This window comes from Coloeus monedula, assembly GCF_965178545.1.
Source record: "Coloeus monedula genome assembly, chromosome: 1".
Classification (NCBI taxonomy): Eukaryota; Metazoa; Chordata; class Aves; order Passeriformes; family Corvidae; genus Coloeus; species Coloeus monedula.
The window spans coordinates 134,126,658-134,149,250 of NC_138781.1; the positions used below are offsets into that span (position 1 = coordinate 134,126,658).

General features: G+C 38.0%; 2 protein-coding genes across 2 annotated transcripts in view; one reads left to right on the forward strand and one right to left on the reverse strand.

Moving 5' to 3' along the window:
• The window catches only part of NECAB1 (N-terminal EF-hand calcium binding protein 1), a gene marked incomplete at both ends in the record, with an annotated part of 57,306 nt that extends 48,816 nt beyond the window's left edge, over positions 1 to 8,490 (forward strand). The window contains 5 exons of the mRNA XM_082286832.1: positions 913 to 966; positions 2,386 to 2,498; positions 4,303 to 4,380; positions 5,487 to 5,578; positions 8,462 to 8,490. Of these exons, the coding sequence (XP_082142958.1) occupies positions 913 to 966; positions 2,386 to 2,498; positions 4,303 to 4,380; positions 5,487 to 5,578; positions 8,462 to 8,490 (366 nt within the window). The remainder of the gene's footprint in view (positions 1 to 912; positions 967 to 2,385; positions 2,499 to 4,302; positions 4,381 to 5,486; positions 5,579 to 8,461) is intronic.
• A 4,983-nt stretch (positions 8,491 to 13,473) lies between these two features.
• LOC309578813 (uncharacterized protein C8orf88) lies at positions 13,474 to 21,443 on the reverse strand (the record flags this gene model as incomplete). The annotated part of the gene is made up of 5 exons (XM_082291713.1): positions 13,474 to 13,512; positions 15,189 to 15,295; positions 18,749 to 18,833; positions 20,464 to 20,540; positions 21,356 to 21,443. 5 exons carry the CDS (start codon positions 21,441 to 21,443, stop codon positions 13,474 to 13,476), a joined length of 396 nt encoding a protein of 131 aa, XP_082147839.1.
• Between the last annotated feature and the right edge of the window lie 1,150 nt (positions 21,444 to 22,593).

Sequence of the window (22,593 nt, forward strand, 5' to 3'; positions counted from 1 at the left end):
CTCTTGCTGGCTTTTCAGCGAGTACAGCATCTGTGCTGGCAGAACAGCTGCTACCTGAGGTTAATCAATCCTTACCCATGCTGGGAGCGGAAGAAAATTTTTCTCTTTGCTACACAAGAACTGTGTTCAGTGAGAAGTGAAGCACCACTAACAAAGAGTGTGTTTTGCTTCAGCTGCTTATTGCAAATCAATCTGCTTTTCTTTTCAGGCATACGGATGTTTTTCAGAATATCATAATGACACAGGGTTAGGAGGCACTGCATGTGCCTGGAGAGTAAAGAATGATTTTTTGCGCTCTGATGGTTGGTGTTTGCGTGAATCACTGATTCCTGATATGCACATCCAGTTTGTGTACCAGGTGTACTCACAGACACATCTCTTTGCTGCTGCCCAGCCTGTCCTCACAGCAAGGGCAGCAGTTCAGAAACCTGACTTGGACCATCATGCACATCTCTTTCAGTGCTAGAAAACAGCCCCCTGCAACCATAGAGTCCCTGTAGGGGAATTTCTTCTGTGTAAAGTTTTATGATTGCACAATAGTAGCTGATAGTTCATTTCAAATTACCCTTCTTGCTCTCCACAGTCTGTGTGACAATTTGAGAGGATGTCTGTCTTTTCTTAATTAAATCCAACATACATTTGGGAACAAGCAGATTTGTTAAAATGAAAAATCACCTGCCAAGCACTATAAATAAAACTTTACAAGTCAGCCTGGGCTGGAATTAACCACTGAGGCATGCAAGATCTTGTAAGCAACATTTCTGTTTGACTTAGAACTAATAAAGAAGGGATTTAACTTCTTGAGATAGAACAGAATCTAGTTATTGGAATAGTTTGTTAAAAATGTAAGAGCAGAACACAGCTGTAGTATTGACTCCTACAATTTCTATTTTCTTTTTAATTGCCTCAAAGGATCTAAAGCTTGAGCCACTTGAAGAAGAAGTTTTGGAAGAAAATGCAAGATCTGTAAGTACTTTTCAAGATAATGATTTTGACATTGGATTTGAAACACTAGGCATTGAGACCGCACCTGGTCTCTTCTGTTAAAAAATAATTTTAAAAATCTTTATCCTCACTTTTTCCAGTGATCACAGTTAGCAGAATACACTGTGCAAAAGGCAACAGAACAAAACTTAGAATATGTGGGCAAAACTTTTATACTAATTTTTTGCATTGCTTTCAAAGGATAGAGTGAGCCAAAACTTTAACACATATAAGGAGAAAAATGTGTCATTAATAAGATTTATCCAATGTTTATGGGGTGGTGGCTTCTCTGCTCCAAATGCTGCATGCATACTTTAAACCCTTGTTGTACAGCCTCCTTCCCTCCAAAAACTGCTGTAGGAAATTTTATGAGGAAAAATGAAAGAGTATCTAGTGCTAACCAGTAATCAACATTACAACCTACAAAACCAAAACTGTGACCAGAAATAAACTTACTGTTAAACAAGTTTATGTCCCAAGATTGATACACTAGCATTCCTAAATTCACGGCTTTGAACCTAACAAAATGCAAATCAAATGCAAGTGAAAATATTATTTCATAACAGGAATTGCATTAGATTTTTTTTTAATGAGATTATGCATTATTGCCACACAGACTGCTTATAATCCATGATATAACAGTACTCATAATCAAAGCAGAAACAAGTCAAAAACCTGTATAAGACATTAAGTTGTACTCATTAAGAAGAACATAGTGTTCCTTTAAACATTCCATTAGTGAAGTTGACAAGCTTCAGTAGATGAATAAATAAATTAACTATTTGAAAGAGCTAAATGATAATTATATTAATTCAGGATAAATAGGTCTTCTGTACTACTGACTGTTTCCATGGTCCTGTTTATAAAGACTTTTCATTTTCCTGAAGAATTGTGGAGGGAAGACCCCCTCTCTATCCATCACTTAACATGGGCTATCTTAGGCCTCTCACTCAGCTGAGGGTCAGGGCTCTAAAAGGTAAAAAACTATGAAAGCACCTCAATTAAAGCAAAATGCATCCAGTGCAGATTTTGGGGATATGCTCTTATCCCAAGCCTCACACCTGCTGGCATACATTCATCCAAGGAAACTCACTGACTTTATTACTGAACATCTTAAAGATCAACCTTTGTTTTGCCCTCTTCTGAGAAGACTCTCATCCTGAGTTTGGACAGCTCTTCTTCTCTGAACTGGACACTCATGCCTAGACATAAAACCCATGCTTTCTAACAATGCATTTCTAATTCTCCACTCCAGACAGGGACTTCAAACTTCAAGGGAACTTTTGTGGGTTTTCTTTGATGATTGTGGTTTGTATTGTTTCATGATAGACTTTTCTGAGTTTAAAGTACAAGGAACTCAGAGGAAGATATGGCAGTAATAGTGTAATGGTTTTGTATCAGCACATAATGATCGTTCAGCATCAAATGTCTGTGATAGAAGAAAAAGTGGAGGAATTCCGTCTTGCCCTGAAGCAGTATGTGGAATCTGCTTCTGCTCAAGGTGGCTGCTTGCAGTAAGTACAATGTTATTGTCCCTGGGCTGAAGGAAGGAATGCAGTCTTTTTTCTTTAATAAGATAATAATAATAATTCTTGGATTATTTATGAAGAGAACCTACAACTCCTTTCTTGGTGGGTTATGTGTGTGTAAGAGCTTTTCAAAGACAGCTAGAACTAGAAAGAGATGTCAGAATGTGCAGATTTTAGGTACTATCACAAAATGACAGTACAGGCTATCCCAAAGATGCTAAACAAACTTTTCAGGCTTGTTAGCTCTGCAGGTCATCAAGTCATGACTTCTGGAAGCTCCTAGGCTGAGACTCTTTGTTGGAAAACTCATTTGCCATCCTTCATTTGTGCTCATGTGGCAATGGAGCAATTTATCAACTTGTTTGCCAGTTCTCTGCTTGGAAGCTTTCAGAATCTTCCCTTTAGGCTGTCATTGTAGCATTTTAATTCATAAGAAAGAATTGGAAAAATTAAAAAGCAAATTTGTCAATGAAACTGTGTTTCTGCTTTGCTCCTTTTAGAATTAAATAAAACATTAGAGCTGGGTTAAGAATAAATTTTAGCGGCTTACCACTGTACTTAATTTCTGAATTTAACACAGTGGAGAGATCTACTATCATACATCCTACAGACCATTATGAAAAAGATATTTTTGTAATGTGTACACAATACTGCATCTTTCTTTATATTCAAGGGCTTCAAGGACTGCCTATCACATCCCTAATTTATGAGTCTTGTTACTATGAGATTATCACATTTAGGATTTTATCAGTAGTGTTCACATAGACCAGAAAAATTAAGTTAAGCTGGAAGAAGAGTGATCTTTCTGCAGTGGTAAAGGCAGACTGATGAGGAAAATAAAATTTTCTTGTTGGCCAAGAGATGGGAAAAAAACCCCATGAGAAGCCCTCCCAGCCCCCTCCCAGAAATGAACATCCAGCAAAACACTGTAGTGACTGCAGACTTGTCAAGGAAGAGAGATTACATGACTTCAGAATGCAACTCAACAAATGGTGGCACAAAGTTCCTTTCTCGCCCAAGTTTACAGGCGTTTGCTAAGTCTGTAATGCCACCTAACGGATGGGTTTTGCTGTAGCTATAATTGACAGTGACTTGTTTATTCCAACAGCTTTTGATATTTTTGCTATTTTACTGTGCACTTTCACATACAGCAGGAGAAAACCAATAAATCATAAAACATTGCTGGCCACATTATGAAGCATAAGCTGAGACCAGTTTTCAAGCGCATCCTTAGTGAGATCAGCAATCTCACATGTGGGCACACTGACAAATCTGTATACATACTTTCTGTGCCATTTATTGAAACACCAATTTGAGTACCCAAGTGCATAAGTGCCCTACATGCTATAAAGCTTTTATGCTCAGGATCATAAGCAGGATGATTCTGTGTAGAGGATCAAAAGATATTCTGTGGGTCATTTTTCACCCTTGAGAAACTGTTCCTTGAATAACTTACGAAAAGTAACTAGTACCCAAAATATTACTTTAAAGGTGTATCTGCAGCAGATATCAGCCTATCTGGCAATGCTAACTAATAAAAATAAATACACAAGGATTTATTTTTTAAAAGCTCACATAATTTGCAGTATATGATCACTATAATAATATAACTTTGTTAAGTTTATTACTTGGGTTGTTTTTTGGGTTTGGTTTTGTTGTTTTGTTCTGTGGGTTTTTTTTTTCAAAAATCACTGCATTTATTCTTAATCAAAAGCAGTTAGGAATAAAATGTATATGTCAAATAACTTTATTGCATTTCATTAAATTAGTTCTACTGTGAAATTTTTAGTGTTTCCATACAGAAGTTTCCAACTAATTTCCGCTTCATTGTTTATGAGTTCTGGGAAAACAGCAATGCCTGGAATAGGTAAGTTTTGGTGGCATTTTCAGGGTTTTGGTGGCGGGTATTTTGGGGGGGGGGTTTTTTGGGTTTTTTTGGGTTTTTTTTTTTGTTGTTGTTTTTTTGGTTGTTTTTTTTTTTTTTTTTGGTAATACATGAAGTTTTGAAGTTTAGAAATCAATTGTGTAGAAAGACTGAGTACAAATTACTTTAAATACTGCTAACTGATCTTTTGATAAATATATCACAATTAATACTTCAGAACAATACTTCAGTTGCTAAAGACTTGAATATACTGAAACATAAATAAAAATGCCAGAAAGAAAAAGGTGATTCAAAACAGAAAAAGTCTGAAAGTGAGTACATAAAGATATAGCATCAGACAGATGTTAGTTCATCGCCGACAGAAAACCAGGAAGACAGCAATATTAACAGAGTTTCATGGTAAAGAAGAAACAAAAAGACCCAATTATTGAAACAGGAGATGTGCCACCCCACAGCACACTTCAGCATGCAAGTAGTTATGGGGAACTCTCCCAAAACTTCCCAATCCACATCACAGGAACTCATCTGACAGACTCCCAGTGTCTCTTTTTGGGTCCAAAATAGAAGTTATAGTGACTAAATATCCTACCAGATGAATTTTAGTCTCTGGCAGGCAGATGACTAAGAAATTGAGACAAAAAGATAATCTACATTTAGTTAAAAAAAACTCAGACAAACCAACCCTATGATCCTAAATCTGTAGACAGAACTCGTTCTTAGGGAGATGGAGAAGTCTCTTGAAGCTTTGTTGCTTTCCTTTCAAACCAAAGCCCAGTTTTACTGGGTTTCCTATCACAAAGACTCAAGAACACTGGTAACACACGTCAGCATCGTACTGGGTCACAACCAAGAGATGAGCATCAGAGTGACAGCGAGCTGCACAGAAAAAAACTGTGTTTAATATAACATGCAAGAACTTCATAGCTTATCTGGTCTCCTCTCCCACAATAACATAGGTTTTGAAGCACAGAATCTCTGTTACAGCATTAACTGTAATTAATTAACTTAGCAGTAACTTCTAATGCTCATTTAAAAAATTGAGCTCCTTTAAAAAACCTGTTACATTTTTATTTTTTACAATTATTTAGCCACCTTCAAATGAATTACAGCAAGGCATTCCAAAGAAGTAATGTGGATTTCTTGGAAGCTCCAGAGCTCATCACAACAATGCTAGTCCCTGGTAAATATCAACTTCTCACATTTTTTTGTTTGTTCCATATGAAAGGTTTTATTATATTAGTGTGTTCCATATGCAAGACCATTGCATAATATCACCCTTAGTCAGATCTGCTTTGGTAAAGTATAGAGGAGAAAGGGACTCAAAATGTTTTTATTTTAACTACAGAAATATAAAATGCATCAGCAAGGAGAAGACCCACAGTGCTTTATTTTACATACTGTGAAGTTACACTAACATACACTATTTGAGAAAATATCTAGAATAAACAATACTATTTGTGAATGGTAAAATAGACCCTGTTTAAGCTTTTCAAGGAAAAAAAATGCTTTCTGATTAAGACTTCAACTTATTCCTACTTACATTGACTGAAGGGAGCCTTAATTACCAATAACTGATATTTACTAACCAACTTGTAGTACATACTTCCTGCTGTGTTAAAAAAAGCAAGGTGGTAAAGATTCAGATTATTATTCCTAATACAAACCAATGAGCATGTAACATCTTTCTCCCAGAAAAAAAGAGTTAAAAGGCACAGTGCAAGATGAAGCAAAGAAAGCATCAGTCCCATATTTACAGAGAGAGGAGAGCAATTTTGGTGGTTTTTTTTTATTTTAAGGAACACAAATCTATTACAACGAAGTCCTAATTTCCTGTATGTCTGGGTACAGACTATATTTAAAATAATAAAACCCCACTTAGTAGAAAAATAAATGTAGTCCTGTACCCAGGGTTTCTCCTTAAAAGAAACTGGCCAAGACATCTTCAGACCTCATGAGCCTGATCTGGACACAAAATTACATGCCAGGGATCCCTGCAGAATCAGATTGCAGTTAATGAACCAAGAATCTCTGTAAATCTTGTATCTTACTGGGATATTGCTGGATTTAAGACAAACTTGACTGTAGCAAACAATGAAGCCTTTTCCCAAAATTCTTTGTGTCCAAGAGACTGCACATGATCCACCACTGTTCCAGGGTAGTTTTCTCAGGGGTAAAGTACAGTTAACATAAAATAAAATGTAAACGTAACTTTTAAATGCCTAAATATGGAAGCGTCTGAAATTGGATTCCAGCTACACATTAAAGCATTTACTCTGCCTGCTAAGAAAGATTTCAGTCTGCAGCACTCTATCTGGCAGACAGTTGCCATAGAAACAGCATTTCTCACTATGCACTCCTTGCTGGGGTGGGGAGACCAATGGGAATTAATGCACTCACAGCTCTTTGTACAATTTTATACATTACCTGTAATTTAGAAATCTGTGCACTGATTTGAACTCTGTTTCATGGCAATATGATTTGTATAGATCATCCCACAACTGATCTATATAAATCATCTATGTCTTTGAAAGACAGTAAATGTTCTTGAAGTATAAAATGATGGCTGCAATACACTGCAGTACACTTTACAAAAGAATTTTAGACACCGTAAAGTGACATCACTGTAAAATCAGAAGAAAAAAAACCCCAAACCTGTCTGCAATTAGAACACAAGATAGGCTCTATTTTAAGAGCAAATTTACCTTGGATGAGAAACTTTCAAACTTCCTCTACACATCTGGGTAGCTAAGAACTGAATCAATTGCAAATTGCAATCTGAATCTGATTCGATCAAAGTTTACAACCCAAAAGTCTTTAGCAATTAATTAAAATTAATAAGGATACACTTATGTGGCCAAGAATGATTCAGGAAGACAAGTTTTCAAGACTGTTTGATCCAGTATTATCCTAAAGAGAATTAATTTCCCGTCAGTTAATAAGAACCACAACCTATTACAACCACTCATACACCTGTTAACTCACCCAGTTGCTTCAGCCAATCTACCAGGGTGGCATGAATCACTCAGTCCACCTTCAGTGAATATCTCATTTTTACACAAGATCTGGACTTGAGGACTCCTGAGAACCTTTGAGCAAAGAAAACATAAGCTAAGGGGAAACCATTGAACAATTATAACACTATAACCCATGAGAAATAAATAGTTAAATTTGCATTTTTGGGGGCTGAAATTCATTAATCCACTGATGTTTCAGAGACTACTAGGCTCATAGCCTGAATTCAGGTAAGACTCTTGAGTATTTTCTCATCACATTTCTTCATGAATAACAATTTTCATTAAAATAGCATTAATGGCAGCATTTATGGATACATACACAAGAAACAAGTTCTGTAATGAATTTCTGTAGTGTGAAACCTATGGAGCCGAGAGCACCCATCTCCCATCTCTGGCATCTCAGATCCAGTCACAATTCCTTTCCTTCCTTCCCATCTCTCTCCATAAATCTTGTGGTTCCTCTCTGCATAAGGCTCCATTTCAAAAGGCCAAAGGCGAACAAACACAAATTGGTTTCACCCCAGCACTGTCTATAATCTGGTGATTACAGAACTTTTTATGGGAATGACATTTTACAAGTTCATCAATTCTCTTACTTTCGAGGACAAAATGCTATTAATTCCTAGTGTTATGTTAAAAAACCACCAGATCTGAATAATGTCACCAGGAAAGCAAGTCAATAAAGGTAACACAACCAGGGAACATAGTGCTCAGCTTAAAAACTGACACAGCATCACATGACTGAGGATTTATGTGGTTTGCACTTGGGTATCTGGGTGCTTAATTCTATGCAACCGCACCTATGACACGTTAATGCTTCTTTTGATGTTATCAAAAGGAGATATAATGCTTGTGATAAAGCCACCTTCCCACCACTTATACTCATCTCTCCCTGTATTCTGAGCATTTTTTCTCACCAGTATTAGCTGCATATATTAAACTAATCTTTCTTTATATATATTATAGGTATTTTATTTAGGATTTTTACCAGAGGTCAAAGAAGAAATGCCGTTTATGTTAACAAATAAATAAATTCTGCTCTCTTTCAGCATCGTGGTGGGTCCTCAATAACGACTAGAAGCTGTGGTTCCAAGTAATGTTAATGTACTGTCTTTTGTTACACTATCATTCATATTGCAGTGTACAGGTGCATTTATGATGTGATAATGTTCGTTATTATGGATAGGATCTTTTCCACTCGATCCATTTTAAAATCTGGAAAACTGCGTATTCATTACCTTCTCCTCTTGTGACTAGTTCAGTGAAATGAAGCATTCTAAAAACTGAAATAAGACAACATGATAAACTATTTATTTTGTATATACAGTCCAAACTGTCACAGAAAAGTATGTCTTGACTGTATGACTAAATATTTGTGAAAAGTTTTATTATTGCATTAATAAATAATCATTACTTAATGCTGCTGTGGTCTCCTTTTACAAAACTAGTATGAATCTGAACACACATTTTCATACATGTCTGCAGAGAAGCTAAGTCCTTAATGAAAAGAATAAACATAGGGACAACTCTTTGTGCTAATACAGAACTTCGTCCAGGATATTTTCTGCTCAAAACAAGACAAGGCAGTACTATCTTCTCTTAATGGACTCTAGCCTTTACCCTCACAAGAGGAAACATATCTGCCTATCTGTTGTCATTATAGATCCCCAGACTTGACATTTCACAACCTCTATGGCCTGACCACTCAGAAAATACTTTCTTTACATCTCTGGCAGGTTCCTGTAGAGAAACTGCTGTTACAGCATAAATAGCCATAAACCTTGAGCTTGTTTGGAGGTTCTAGCAGGGAAGCAGGGCTACTGTATACCCTTGACTGATGAACAACACCATCTCTGTGGGGGAGATCACCCTTTTCTACCAGTGTGCAGCTTTGGTAGGGACGTGCATGGCGCCTTGAGGGGAGACACCCACCTAGTCAGCCAGGTCACCTCAATCAATCTGGCCATTATAGGGTGACAGATGTTGTGGCCAGACTGCCCTCATGTCCAGGGGCCTGTGGGTCCTGGTCCATGGCAAGATGAATATGAGTCAGCAGTGCCCTGGCAGGCAGGAGGGCCAACCGTGTCCTGGGGTACATCAGGCACAGCATCACCAGCTGGGCAAGGGAGGGGATTGTCCTGCTCTGCTCTGCACTGGGGCGGCCTCACCTCAAGTGCTGGGGACAGTTTGGGGCACAACAATATAAAAGAGATATAAAGCTGTTAGAGAGTGTCCCAAAGGAGGGCCATGAGGATGATGAAGGGCCTACAGGGGAAGCTGTACAAGGAGCGGCTGAGGTCACTTGGTCTGTTCAGCCTGGAGGAGACTGAGGGGAGACCTCACTGCAGTCTGCAACTTCCTCATGAGGGTTAGAGGAGAGGCAGACGCTGATCTCTTCTCTCTGGTGACCAGTGACAAGACCCAAGGAAATGGCATCAAGCTGTATGAGGGGAGACTGAGGTTAGGCATTAAGAAAAGGTTCTTCACCTGGAGGGTGTTGAACACTGGAACAGGGAAATGGTCATAGCACCAGCTTGACAGAGTTCAAGCAGTGTTTGGACAATGGTCTCAGGCACACGGTGTTAGTCTTAACATATCCTGTGCAGGGCCAGGAGTTGGACATTGATGACCTTTGTGGGTCCCTTCTAACTCAGGATATCCTATGATTCTGTAGACCTGGAAGTAGCAATACTTGCTTCCCCAAAAAGTCATGATGCTCCCCCCGGCATCTGAGGTGTGTACTCCAGCCCAAGAATGGGCAAGCAACCACTGTAACCTCACACCTTCACAGCAGGTTGACAAGCTCTACATGCTACATGACCACTCTCTCCATTCACTTAGCAGTCTAAGGTTACAAACAGTACCCAAAAGTAACTTAAAAGTCATGTTCAATGAAACACCTTCTTGTAGTATTATTTCTAGTATTATGTCTTCTCAAAAAAATTACCATATGTAATTGAAAGGGGGCAGTTTAGACTACAAACAAGCAGAATTCACTGCAGTTAAGGTCCTGTATTCCAGAAATCATGACAAGATCTGAATTCAAGATTAAGAAAGGCATCACATTTATGTTCCTGCATGCAACCAAGGCAATCTGGCTCTTATTTATCAGTAGAGTTCTGAGGCAAGTTAGTTGCCTAAACAAAGGCACCTAGCACATGAGGTACTGTAGAGGACACCAACTGGTCTCCAGCTCCCAGCTGAGGATGACATGTGTTACAGGTAGTTAGTCATTTATGCCAGACCCATGCAGCATGTGGACTGGAATTCCAGATGAGCCCCGGATGAGACAGGTGCCTACCTTTAAGCAACTGAATCAAGCCCTTTGCCAATAAAGTTCATGAGGCCTCACTTCTCCACACAAATGTGGATGTCAGAGAGGGATACATGCCCATCTAAATTTATGTGCCCATGTTAGAGACAAATCTCACGTTTATATCTCTCACAGTAACTCAGTGAAAGTGAATGCTTTTAATATTGAAGTCCACGGGTTTCCTGTATTGACATGATCCAGCTACCAATCTGTCCATTTTTAAAAGGACACTGAAATTACCCTCACAAATGACATCAGTATAAGTTTAAAGGTTTCTTTTCTTTATCAGAGTAAATCTACTTATACTCCTGAACAACTGGCTGCTGTTTTTCGTATGCCAAGATGTCAGTCTAGTGTAAAGCATGAGGTTTTTTTGTCACTACTGACCTACCAACAAAGGAAATCCAGCCACATGTGACAAGATTCAGGGAAAATCCTTAAGCGAAAAATGACACACTAACTAAGGTTTGTAACACTTTTCCTTTTCACAAAAAAAACAAAAAATTCTTAAAATAACCTGCTTTAGAACTTCATGTCAGTTGGGTGCTGGAAGGGTGAAAAAAGTTGTAGCAGGTCATATGTCCTTATAAGACTTACTAATCTTTGTATATTTACCAGTTTACTGGTTTATTTATAAATGCTTTTATGAATCACACAGAAAGAAGTTTGAGAAGTTTCACGTAGGAGTTTTGAGAGCTACACACAGAAACTGTCTTGGACACATACTGGGAAAAAAGATCCATATGACCCACTCTAAGAAACTCCCACTGATTAAAACCTAACTAACGAAAAGATTTATTTGCATCATTCAGGAAAAGAAACCTAGCGCCTATCAAATGCAACTTGACAGGTGTTTGCATCACTGCAAACATGTCATTTAGCACATTCCCATTTAGCTTTCATTACCATTTGTGACAGAGGGTAAAAATTGCCCGCAGTACCCAAATTATATTATTATAGGTCTAAATACACATTTAGAAGCTAATTATATTCATACAAAATACTTATTATTGATGCCTGTCAACTGACAGATGCTTGCAGGAAATGAACATGTCTTGGTTTGAAAGACAGGTGTCTGCTAAGGAAGGCAGGAGCCTCCCTTGGAATAGCAGATGCAACCCCCTTCCCTCCGAGTTATTATAATTTTGAAATCAAAGGGCTTTTAGGCAAAGATGTGGGAAATAGGAATAACAGGTCTTTACTATTATATATCTGTATGTGTATAACCAGTCAAACAAACAGCAATAACTGTGGCAGTACCAGCAAACAATCCCAAACCCAGTGCCAGCCTTCTCGGCTGTCGGGCCCTTTCCCCTCGGGTGCAGTTCCGCTCGCAGCCGGCAGGGGCGCTGGCGGCTCCCGGTGAGCAGGGCAGGTGCGATGGTTCCCCCGCGGCTGCAGGGGGCGCTCCGGAGCGAGCTCGGGGAGCACGCGGCAATGGCGCCCTGGAATCCCGGGAAGGGATGGGACAAAGGCTTCACAAACCCCTGGGCAGCCGATCCCAGTGTCCGGCCGGACCCTCGGGAACAGCAGGCTGGAACGGCAGGGACGAGCACAAATCCCGGGTGGCAGACGAGATGTATCCACATGGGGAACCCCTGGAGTTCTGGGCAGGCAGGGTGAGCAGGGCTACAATGCAGCGAAGGCTCGAAGCAGTGGCGGGGGCAGGGCGGCCACATCCCAGCTCCCAGCGGGGCGGGGAAGGTGGGCTGGGGATCCCGGGGTTTCTCTGGCAGAAGGAAAAGCAGCCAAAGAAAGCAGCCTCCCTCTCTGTCCAAATGCCGGAGACCACTGCTCACACACCCAGGTGAAGCAAAGAGTAGCCAGCTCTTTTGTTTTTCTGAAGTACCCAGCCATTTGTCCCCCTAGCAACATGTATGGGCAAAATTCCTTTAACAAAAAAAACCCCCAGAAGAGCTCCTAAAACCCCAACAGAACCACTACTTTCCACTTCCCTATTGGATACCATACTCATTTAAGGGAAAAAGAGAATTAACTGTGCATTGGTACACCCATTTACCTGTATAAGACATATGATTGAAATCTCTCTTGTTCCTCAGTTTTTCCCCATTACTTTCACTTTTCACATTCAAGAACACAAGACAATTATTTCCAAAGAACTTTAAGGAATGCAATGCATAGGCAGGTCTCCTGTTTTGATCCATGATGAGAAAAGATTTCTCGTGTTAGTGGAACTATTACTAACAAGAGACTTCATACCTTTAAAGAAGGTATGTGTATCCACAAAACATTAAGGAATATCTTGTGTCAAGATGAAGATTTCAAATTAAGAAGAAACAAGTCAAGTTTTGACAAAAAAACCCCAAAAACTAGAGGAGTAGATACCCTAAGACATCTGTTATTTGACACAGCCAGTATTTGTTGTTCCATCTTTACTTCTAAGGAAGGGAGTTGAGAGAAAGCAAGAAGTCCCAGTCAAGTATTGTTTTAGAATTTATGGTCAGGCAAAATATATGGCTACATAACACAAACAATTCAATGACAAAAATCTGCCACACCAATATGTGAAATTTATTTATTTTCACTTCAATCATATTACCATTTCAGGCTTTACAAATGAAAGGTTTGTCTCTTAAAGCATTCAGGCAATTACAGCAAGAAACAGGCATTTTCATAGGTTTCCCAGGGTCATCCTTCCATCTGCAGGCACCCAAGTACCCAAATCTTGAAGACCTACATCAAATGTAGCTCTCTCATTGATGGATTTCTGATCTTCCAAACAACATGTCACTTCTTGCAGATGTCAATGAAAGGTTTATTCTTCACCTGTAAGAGAAACCAAACCTCAAATTACTTCAGTTATAACAGAGCACCTAAAGTTTTCATTTGGGTCTGCTTGCAACTCTTTTCTACTCCATGTACATTTCACAATTTGTTTTGGGGTTTTTTTTATGGCAAACAGTGCTATTTTCATTAATCATAGAGACTTAATCTAAAATTTTCCTAGAAGACTGTGTCAACACAGTAACTGTTCAAATGCTGAGCTATGTATTGGTAGCCCTGATCCCCACATCTAAAAAAAAACCCCAGTATCCTTCGGGACAAAAGTCCACAACAGTCCACAGTCCACCAACTGTAACAACTGCATCTGCCTTGTACAAATCCCTCTAGGAAGTTTTCTTAATCTGAAAATACAACTTTTACTCATAAATGGGCACATAGTTCAGCAGCGGCTTCAAATATTCAGAACTTGGGAAGTCTTAAGATAGGCATGAACTGTCTGAATACTCAATTCAGTGGCAAACTGTTGAAAACCACCTGCTCCAAAATACAAGCTCACTGACACTGTAGGATTGTCTGTTTGTCATTAGAAATTTATTCACAGGCCACCTTCTGCCACTTTTAAGCATCATTCATTTAATTTACATCTCATGCATCTCATCAATCCCTCTGGTTTCTGTGCAGAAAAATGGATGATGAGTCAACACATTGGAATTTTGGCTGAATTAGCCAAAATTCAGCAGGGATTTCTGCAGGGACCCTCCTTTTTCCTAGGAATGCAAACATGTGAAAGCATACAGATTATCAAAATCTGTCCCCCTTAGAAACACAGGTGGTGGGAGAGGGGGGTAAATTAGGAAATTAAAGAGCTGAAACTTCCCAATCTGAAAGCAGGTTTTCAAATAAATAAAGCTTTCATCTTGAGGACAAATAGAAAGACATAAAATGTCAGAACCAGGGAAAGCTGATTATGGTCATGTATTACTTAATTTTTGTTTTTTCGAAGGACAGAAATTCTAAAAGCTTAAAAATGCCTCCAAATGTGGCCAACACAGTAATCATGTGGACATACTTTTCCATAAGAGGAATCCTATTTCTAGCAGAACTATATCCCAATGGTCTCAAAAGCAACCTAGTATGCAGCCTAACTTGATAATGTTTACACGGAAGATTTTCCCACACTTGGGGTTTGGAATGTGATCCAGTAGATGTTTTCTCCTAGCATATGAAATATTTGAGGATTATTTCATCACAAACATTAAGGTAGTACACATGGATATCCTTCACATTCATCATTCATTTCTATTAATTTCTCCCCAAAATCAGAGATAATGATAATACAAACTGCATTGAGCTCATTAATGGCTTCGTAGTGGACACTGATGCATGGACAACTAAAACATTCGATTAAGACTTTTACCAAGATGTAAATGTATCAAGATTGTTCTCTTTAATTTTGAAAACATGGAAAGATAACTGATATTTTTCCTGAAAACAAATTAAAACCCCTTTCCCTTTAAGTGGTACTAACCAGGGTAAGATGTCAAATACCAAGTGGAGAAGTTACATACAGAAGTTGTGCTGAACTGCACAATCTGTTCTTTGAAATTTTTACCAAGTTGGCAGGCTAGTTTGAAGGAAAATGTTCCCTCTCAAATGGCTTATCAAAACCTCCATGGATGATTTTATAACTTCACTTAATACAAAAAAATTGTACTTACTGGTTTTTCAAGTACGATTGGATGATCAGGAAGAAACTCTGGCTTCTTCTGAGAGAGAGAAACATTTGAAAGCTTCAGAAGGAAATCTCTGCTGTATTGGATTCTTTCTGTGAATATACAAAATCACTAAGTTCAACATCTTGTTTAAGGGATTAAGATTGGGAATTCAGAAAAATTATTTGGTTACTAATAGAATAGTAGAAATGCTACATGTGGTATATAAAAATCAGTTTTAAAAAAAGGAGTAATTTAAGTCTTATCTTGCATCAGGAAAATTTGAAGTAAATTACAGAGCATTTCACTTTGTTTCAAACCGACACAGTAAATCAAGAGAAAAGAAGAAAAAAAGTGAATCCAACCTTATACCAGACAGACTCCCGTATCTTCTTCTAATTAACAGAAACACCACAAACTAGTCTTGAAACCCACAAGAAAATCTGTTTATAACTCACTCCAAAGTGGCATATATTTCTAGGGGAGAGATAACAAAAACCGTGTGCCTCTTTTCTTGGAGTTAATAAGTTAAATGTCTTTTAACACCTAAAAGTAATTACGAGATCTGCTGCACGTAAAATGGCAAACATACTAATAGCAGTGAAATAGTTATGAGGGGTTATGCTGAACAAACAAGAGCCAGGGCTTTTGCTTAGAACATGCAGGCTTCTCATTCAAGTTTACAGCACTATCTCTACTGTGGCATAGCTTTGGATACAGTATCTCTAGCAATGCCTGTATTTTAAAGTATTTAAAATATTGATATTCTCAAACAAGAGCAGAAACAAGAAGAAAGGAATTAGGCAAAGAAAGAACAAACTTCATCTCTGGTCCTTGATGACAAAGAAGTTTATTCCTTTAGGAATTACGGGCTTCCTGCAAGATTGTTACACTGTCACCTGATGGACAACAGTTTTTGTTTCTCAGACTGTAGGATGTTGACAAGAAAGAAGCTGATGTCAACTATGAGACTTATTTTTTCCTGCCTTTGAACACAAACAACTGCAGTAACTGGTGAACCTATGGCAGGGCTTGTGGGTAACTTTGAAAAGAACAGTTTAAAGAATATGAGCATACTTGAAAACTTAACGGCTTGTTTTTTCCTCCCCTTGATTAAAAACCTATGAAGATGATGACTTCTGTAGGGCCTTTGACACGGTCCCCCACAAAAGCCTTCTCTCCAAATTGGAGAGATGGATTAGATGTTCATTGGATGAGGAACGGGTTGGACAGTTGCATCTGATCTCATGTTGGAACAAGTCCAGAGGAGAGTCCCTAAGTTGTTCACAGGGTTGGAACACTACTCCTATGAAGACAGGCTTAGATAGTTGGGGTTGTTCAGCCTGGAGAAGAAAAGGCTCTTGGGAGACTTTTGGGTAGCCTTCCAGTACTTAGTGGTGGCCTACAAGAAGGCTAGAGAGGGATTTTTCAGAGGCATGTAGTGATAGGAAAAGGGGGAATGGCCTTAAGCTGAGGGACAGTAGGCTTAGGTTAGATATGAAGAAAAAATTCTTTACTATGAGGATGCTGAGGCACTGGAAAAAGCTGCACAGAGAAGCTATGGATGCCCCCTCCCTGGGAGTGTTCATCATCATGCTGGGTGGGGCTTTGAGTAACATGGTCTAGTGCAGGTGTCCCCATGGCAGGGGGTTAGAACGTGATGACCTTTTAATCCTCTACTACCCAAACCATCCTAAGATCCAAAGAGTAGTGGTCGTGTCTGGATGTAGATAAGTGAGTGATGAGTCGTGTCCCTCAGCATTTCACATTTGGACCAGTACTGTTGAATATCTTTATCAATGACAGACAGTAGGATCAACGGCACCCTCAGCAAATTTACAGATGACACCAACCTGAGTGGTGCAGTTGACACACCTGAAGGACAGGATGCCATCCAGAGACACCTGGAAAAGCTCAAGAAGTGGGGCCATGGGAACCCCATGCTGCACTTAAGAACTGCTGAGACAGATAACTGAAAGCACAGTATGACTGAAGAGATATCAAATAGAAATTATTATCTAGAGCTTTAAGTACAGCTGAACATAAAGAGAGTTCTAGAAGAATTTTTACCATGCAAGGAAAAAAAAGAAGAAAACAAAAGACTTATTTATAAGCAGTAGCTGAATAGAAGGACCTCTAAAGTTGTGTTACGCTGAAGGAAAAGATTACAACAATCAGCAAACCAACAAAAGCCCTTTGAAAACAAATGTGAGAAAAAGTTTGACATTGTGGAGAATTGTGGAGTAGACTCAGGGAGGCATCACAGAGAAATTAACCACTGAAAAAGATCCAAAGTGATGGCTTATACAAGAGATGAGGATCTGATGAGAAGCCATTTAAGGTCTTGTAGAAGAAAACAATCTCTACCCACCACACGCAGAAACAATAAGAAAGTATCAGAAAGCCACCACCAAACACATAGAACTTGACATGTCTGACATCTAACGAGATCCAAAGAACAGAACTCTATTATATTTATCAAGATAAAGAACAAATGAACCTGAACCTGAAAGGGAATACATAAAAGACTTATTTTCAAGTCAGTAACACATGACAGAACAGAACTACTGCTCAAGAACCTGAGAGATGGCAATCTCAGACTGACAAAAATACAAAAAACTCAATAAAACTTAATATAATTCTTTCAATTTTTGAGTACTAAGAGCAACAGAACAAAGCACATCTTCAGAGATTACTTAAGGATTGGAGATTACAGATGGATGCCACAGACAAAAGATGGAAGACACAGACAAAAGAAATTGTCTCAATAACCTGCGTCACTGATGCAGTTTCTGGGACATGTTTAAGAATGAAGAATCAGGTAGGAAGCAGGGCAGAGAAGTACCGTGAGAATTTGTTTGAAATCTGAGATTATCCCTTAATGAAAAAAAAAAAGGAGTAAAATTTGGACTTGGTTAAACTAGCAATACTCTATGAGTACAGTGGCAGTCAGTACAGAGAAAAAAGCGTAAGGAGCAAACCTTAAGGACAGTACTGACACAAAAATAAACCAGGATTAATCATAAAAAAAATTAATTCATATCTAACCACCCAAATACTGTTATTTTAGAACCACCATAGAAGAGCAGGACAAGGAAGCCAAAATGCTGAGCTCTTAACCTGATTACATTCAATAGTCTGTATGCCACAACTAAGCCCTGCAGCAGGCTAAGGGACGCAACTCAAATCTGTACTTCTACACACAAAGGCATCTATACAAACCCAGGATTTTGTGTGAAAAAATTTTTATGTTTGGGGTCTTTTTTTGGGGGGGGGTTGGTTGGGGTTTTTTGTTTGTTTTGTTGGGTTTCTTTGGGTTTTTTTAAGACAGTTACATCCCTATATGCAAGCAATTCTACCAGTGGAAATTTTCCACCTCAGTTATAGTCAACTTTTACATCTTCTCTAGAGTGTTATGTGAAAACCAGAAAAATTTCATATTGCTCTGCAAACTCAATGCACTGGCTGATAAGAAGAAATAAAATACATCCCACATCGCTTCAAAGTTCAGGTGTCCTCCATCTAGAAAGTACAAACCTGACACAGCTCCCCATGCAATATTTTACCTTTTTTTGCTCCTGATTCATGTTGTTTTGGTTGACAGAGCATCACAGTTTGAGTTAAGATCTTCACTTCTGTCATTTCAGATGACTACAACAGGAAGGAAAGTTATGAAGCTAATCACCTTTAAGTGTATTAAAAAAAGGATACATGTTTCTTAGTTAAAAATAACAGTTGTAGCACAGTTTAATTTGAACCTGTAGAATGTTACTCTTGATTACATACAGTAAAGGAATAGTTCAATAAAACAATACAGGTGAACATATTTGAGAGACATTTTTTACACAGAATTTTACAGTGCTATTGCTAGTTTTTAGAAAGAACACAGTTCTCCCCTCCTTTTCCATTATCCCACCTAGAACACAGCCATAAGCTGCTACATTCGGGAATACAAAAAGCAGGAAGGACTCTCCTTAAGACCAAAGGATGGACTTGGATTCTCCCACTTAGCGAAAACATTTGCTTCATAAGCATCAAGACCCAATATCCAGAGTATAATGCCAAGTTTTTTCCAGCTGCCAAAACCTTGAAGAGTGTTTTGGAAAGTCGGAAAGCAGTTTATCCTCATCAGTTTGTCTTAGCTCTGAAAAAGCTCTACAGGTTTAGTTGAGGTATCTTAACATCACTCTGAGTCAGATGGGAAGGGGGCAAGAACTGAAAACTGCTCATCAAGCAGGGGTGGATAGGGCACTACTCAGATGGCATTTGGGGTACCCATGAAACAGTTCATGGTCAAAAGTATTATTAAAAAGTCTTTTCCATATACTATGTTAAAGAAAAAGTTTTAAGAAATATAAAAAATACAGCTATACCTATATCAAACAAATGCAATATGCAGCTACATGTAGCTAAATACTGATGAAACTGAGTGTTACAACACTGATGACCAGAGGCTTATTTAAAAGGAAGTAGTTTGTTCTTCTGAGTAATTACTGCTCAAGAGACAAGTGTAAGTGTTAATTTCCCTATGATGGATCAAAGATAGGCTCCCAGGAACTTGAGTTGTTTTGTTTTTTTTTTAAAGTCAAAGGCATCTTGCAGAAGCTTAACACAATAAAGAAGGACTACTGGATTACTAAAACTCTTAAAAAAAAAAAAAGTAAAAATTTAGGAGCCGGCATTTGTTCTAACAAAACTTCTATCAACGCTCTGAAAAAACATTCAAATCAGAATCAACAGAAAATCAAGCTCAGGCTATGAAACATGAAGCATTCCAATTAGAAGACTTCAAACTTCATTTTCCAGCAAACAGCTACAACCAATTTCAAGTCTGAAGGACATATCCATACCATGTACAAACCCAAGCACTTCTAGCAATAAAGTTTTATGTTTGCTGTCTGAAATGAATTTGTACATGTGGTAGCAACAAAAAAATCCTGATGTTATTATTTACACATAATAAGCAAAGACAGAATAAATGCATTCTAAGTTTAAAAGAGCTGACTTAAATTCAGTGAAGACTAAAGAAATGCCACATAGACTTTCGTAAGAATCGTAAATTCCTAAGCTGCATTTTTCAGCTATTAGTGCATGCAAATACCAGGGAAAGGCATTCCTGAAACTCCCTGAAACTCATCACTCTTTTCAACAGTTCTGACACTGCTGGTTTAGAACATTCAGCGTCAAGGACACTCCTAGCTGGAAATAGTTTTAATTTGGTTACATAGCGGATCAGCTGACCTCCAATTTATAAATAATTATATATTCACTCAATACTCACCCAGTTAACCTTACTCTGTAAACATACTTCAGTGCTGCTGGGTAATTCAGTCCGAATGTTTAATGCAATGGGTGATGCTGGTGAACATAAAACATTAAGAAAAAATAATTTCAATAGACTCCACAGTATTATTTTGTGATACTTGCCCCAAGAACATTCCTTGGTGCACAGAGATTTTATAGGCATTTATTCACAACTTAAAAGCTCTACATCACCACATGACCCCTTTTCCATTTTTCCATAAATTTTATACAAAGTAAAAACTTCTGATGTCACTTAGCTTCAGTCCACATCAGCACAGCTGATGATTCTCTGGTCACCAGAAATTTCTAACTTAACCATAAGAACAACTATAATACTGCAATATCTAGGATTTTGATCAATAGGGATTTAAAATTAAAACCAAAATATTCACACCTGACATAAATACTGAATGATTTTTTTTATAAAAGTTTTTTGTGTTTTTTGTTTTGAACTTGTATGAAAGCTAGATAAGAACAATGCAGTGTAGTGTACTGTACTTGCAATAAAACCTAAATAATCTATTTGTTAAATTATGTATATTTTATGTTTTCAATAGAGTTAACTACCCCAAGAAACCCAAATTTAACAGAGAAGCCTGATCCAGCTTTCTGAAGCCAGATTTCAGATGCCAAGCTAGAAGAGCAGTACCCAAGAGTTCTGCACAAACCTAATACAGTTTAAATTCAGATTTTATCACAGAGATAATGTACTAAGTTCAACACACAGCAAGATATTTATCCACTGTAGTATAACAAAGTAACTTCAAAACAAAACAAAACAAAACAAAACAAGACACGCATCCTTGTTACTTCCCTAAAAACAACCCAAACTTTGGTAAAGTGAACTGCACCTTAGCCATGCTACTCACCTTGTTTAGAAGACAGTTGATGCACAGGTCGTGCTGGCTGAAGGGATTTACCAATAAACTTTTTTGCTTCTGTAACATTTTGAAACATCGCACTTCAAAAAAGCAGCTGAAATCATTAGCATTCAGTTTCACATATGGATGTTAAGCAGGAACAATCTACCTACTCCCTGTTAGTTGCATTTGACAAGGCAATATTATATCTGGGCAGGAAAAAGCAGAAAGGTCTGATGCATACTTTTTTTTTAGATGATTGAATATGCTGGATAAAATTTGCATGAAGACAGAATCAGACACCTCTCTCATTTTTTCCTTCCAATTGAGCTACCCTAGCTCCTTCTCAAGATTTTTTCCCTGTATGTCTATGTATATATTTGGAGAAAGGAGATGGGGATGTGATGGAAACAAGGGGGTTCCTAACATTTTGGTTCAATGGGTTTGTATTTAATTAACATCAGCATACCCCTTATCAATCTGTTGTCTGCACAGGAGTTCCTTACATATCTACATAAACTTACAGGACTGTTTTTTAATACCTACTTTAGTTAAATTTAAACATTTTTGTATCTTCCCACTCAGTTTAGCCACTATAGAAGCAACAAAAACTGCTAAGGTGGTGCTGTGATGGAAAATCTCACACTTTAAGTAAGCAATCAGTTGGAAAATGTTGATTTGTAATATTTGTATCTTAATGTATCTCCTTCCCATTCCCATCTCTTTTGTAAACTGGGAGATTTTATGATTTGAAGGAATTTCATCTTCTTTCATAGAAAAAGAATACCAGAAAGAACAACCAACACAATAAAAATTATACTGAATTTTTTTTCTCTAAGAAAGTTTACAAGAAAATAATTGTTATAGCAAAAAAATTCAAGAAATAATCATGACTGTAAGAGTTACAATTACATTGTCCATTTTCAGCATGAAACAGGAAAAGAGAAGCTAGGCTATTAGACCCAGTATCACACCCCACTTTAGTTGGCCTTTGTGTCATAGGAAGAAAACTTACAATCATCTGAGAATTTACTACACTATAATTTTTTGAACACTTGGTCAAGTAACAATTTCCCAACATACGAAGTCTGAGCCCACTCAGGTCTAGAAACCAACTGTTTAATGATCTGAATTAGAACAACTTAACTAAGCTAGGAAAAAAAAAATTCTGGTTTGATTCTTTGATTTTCCTACCCGCTTATCTTAAAAAAAGGAATACTTCAAAGCTGTAGTCAAAAGCAGCAATG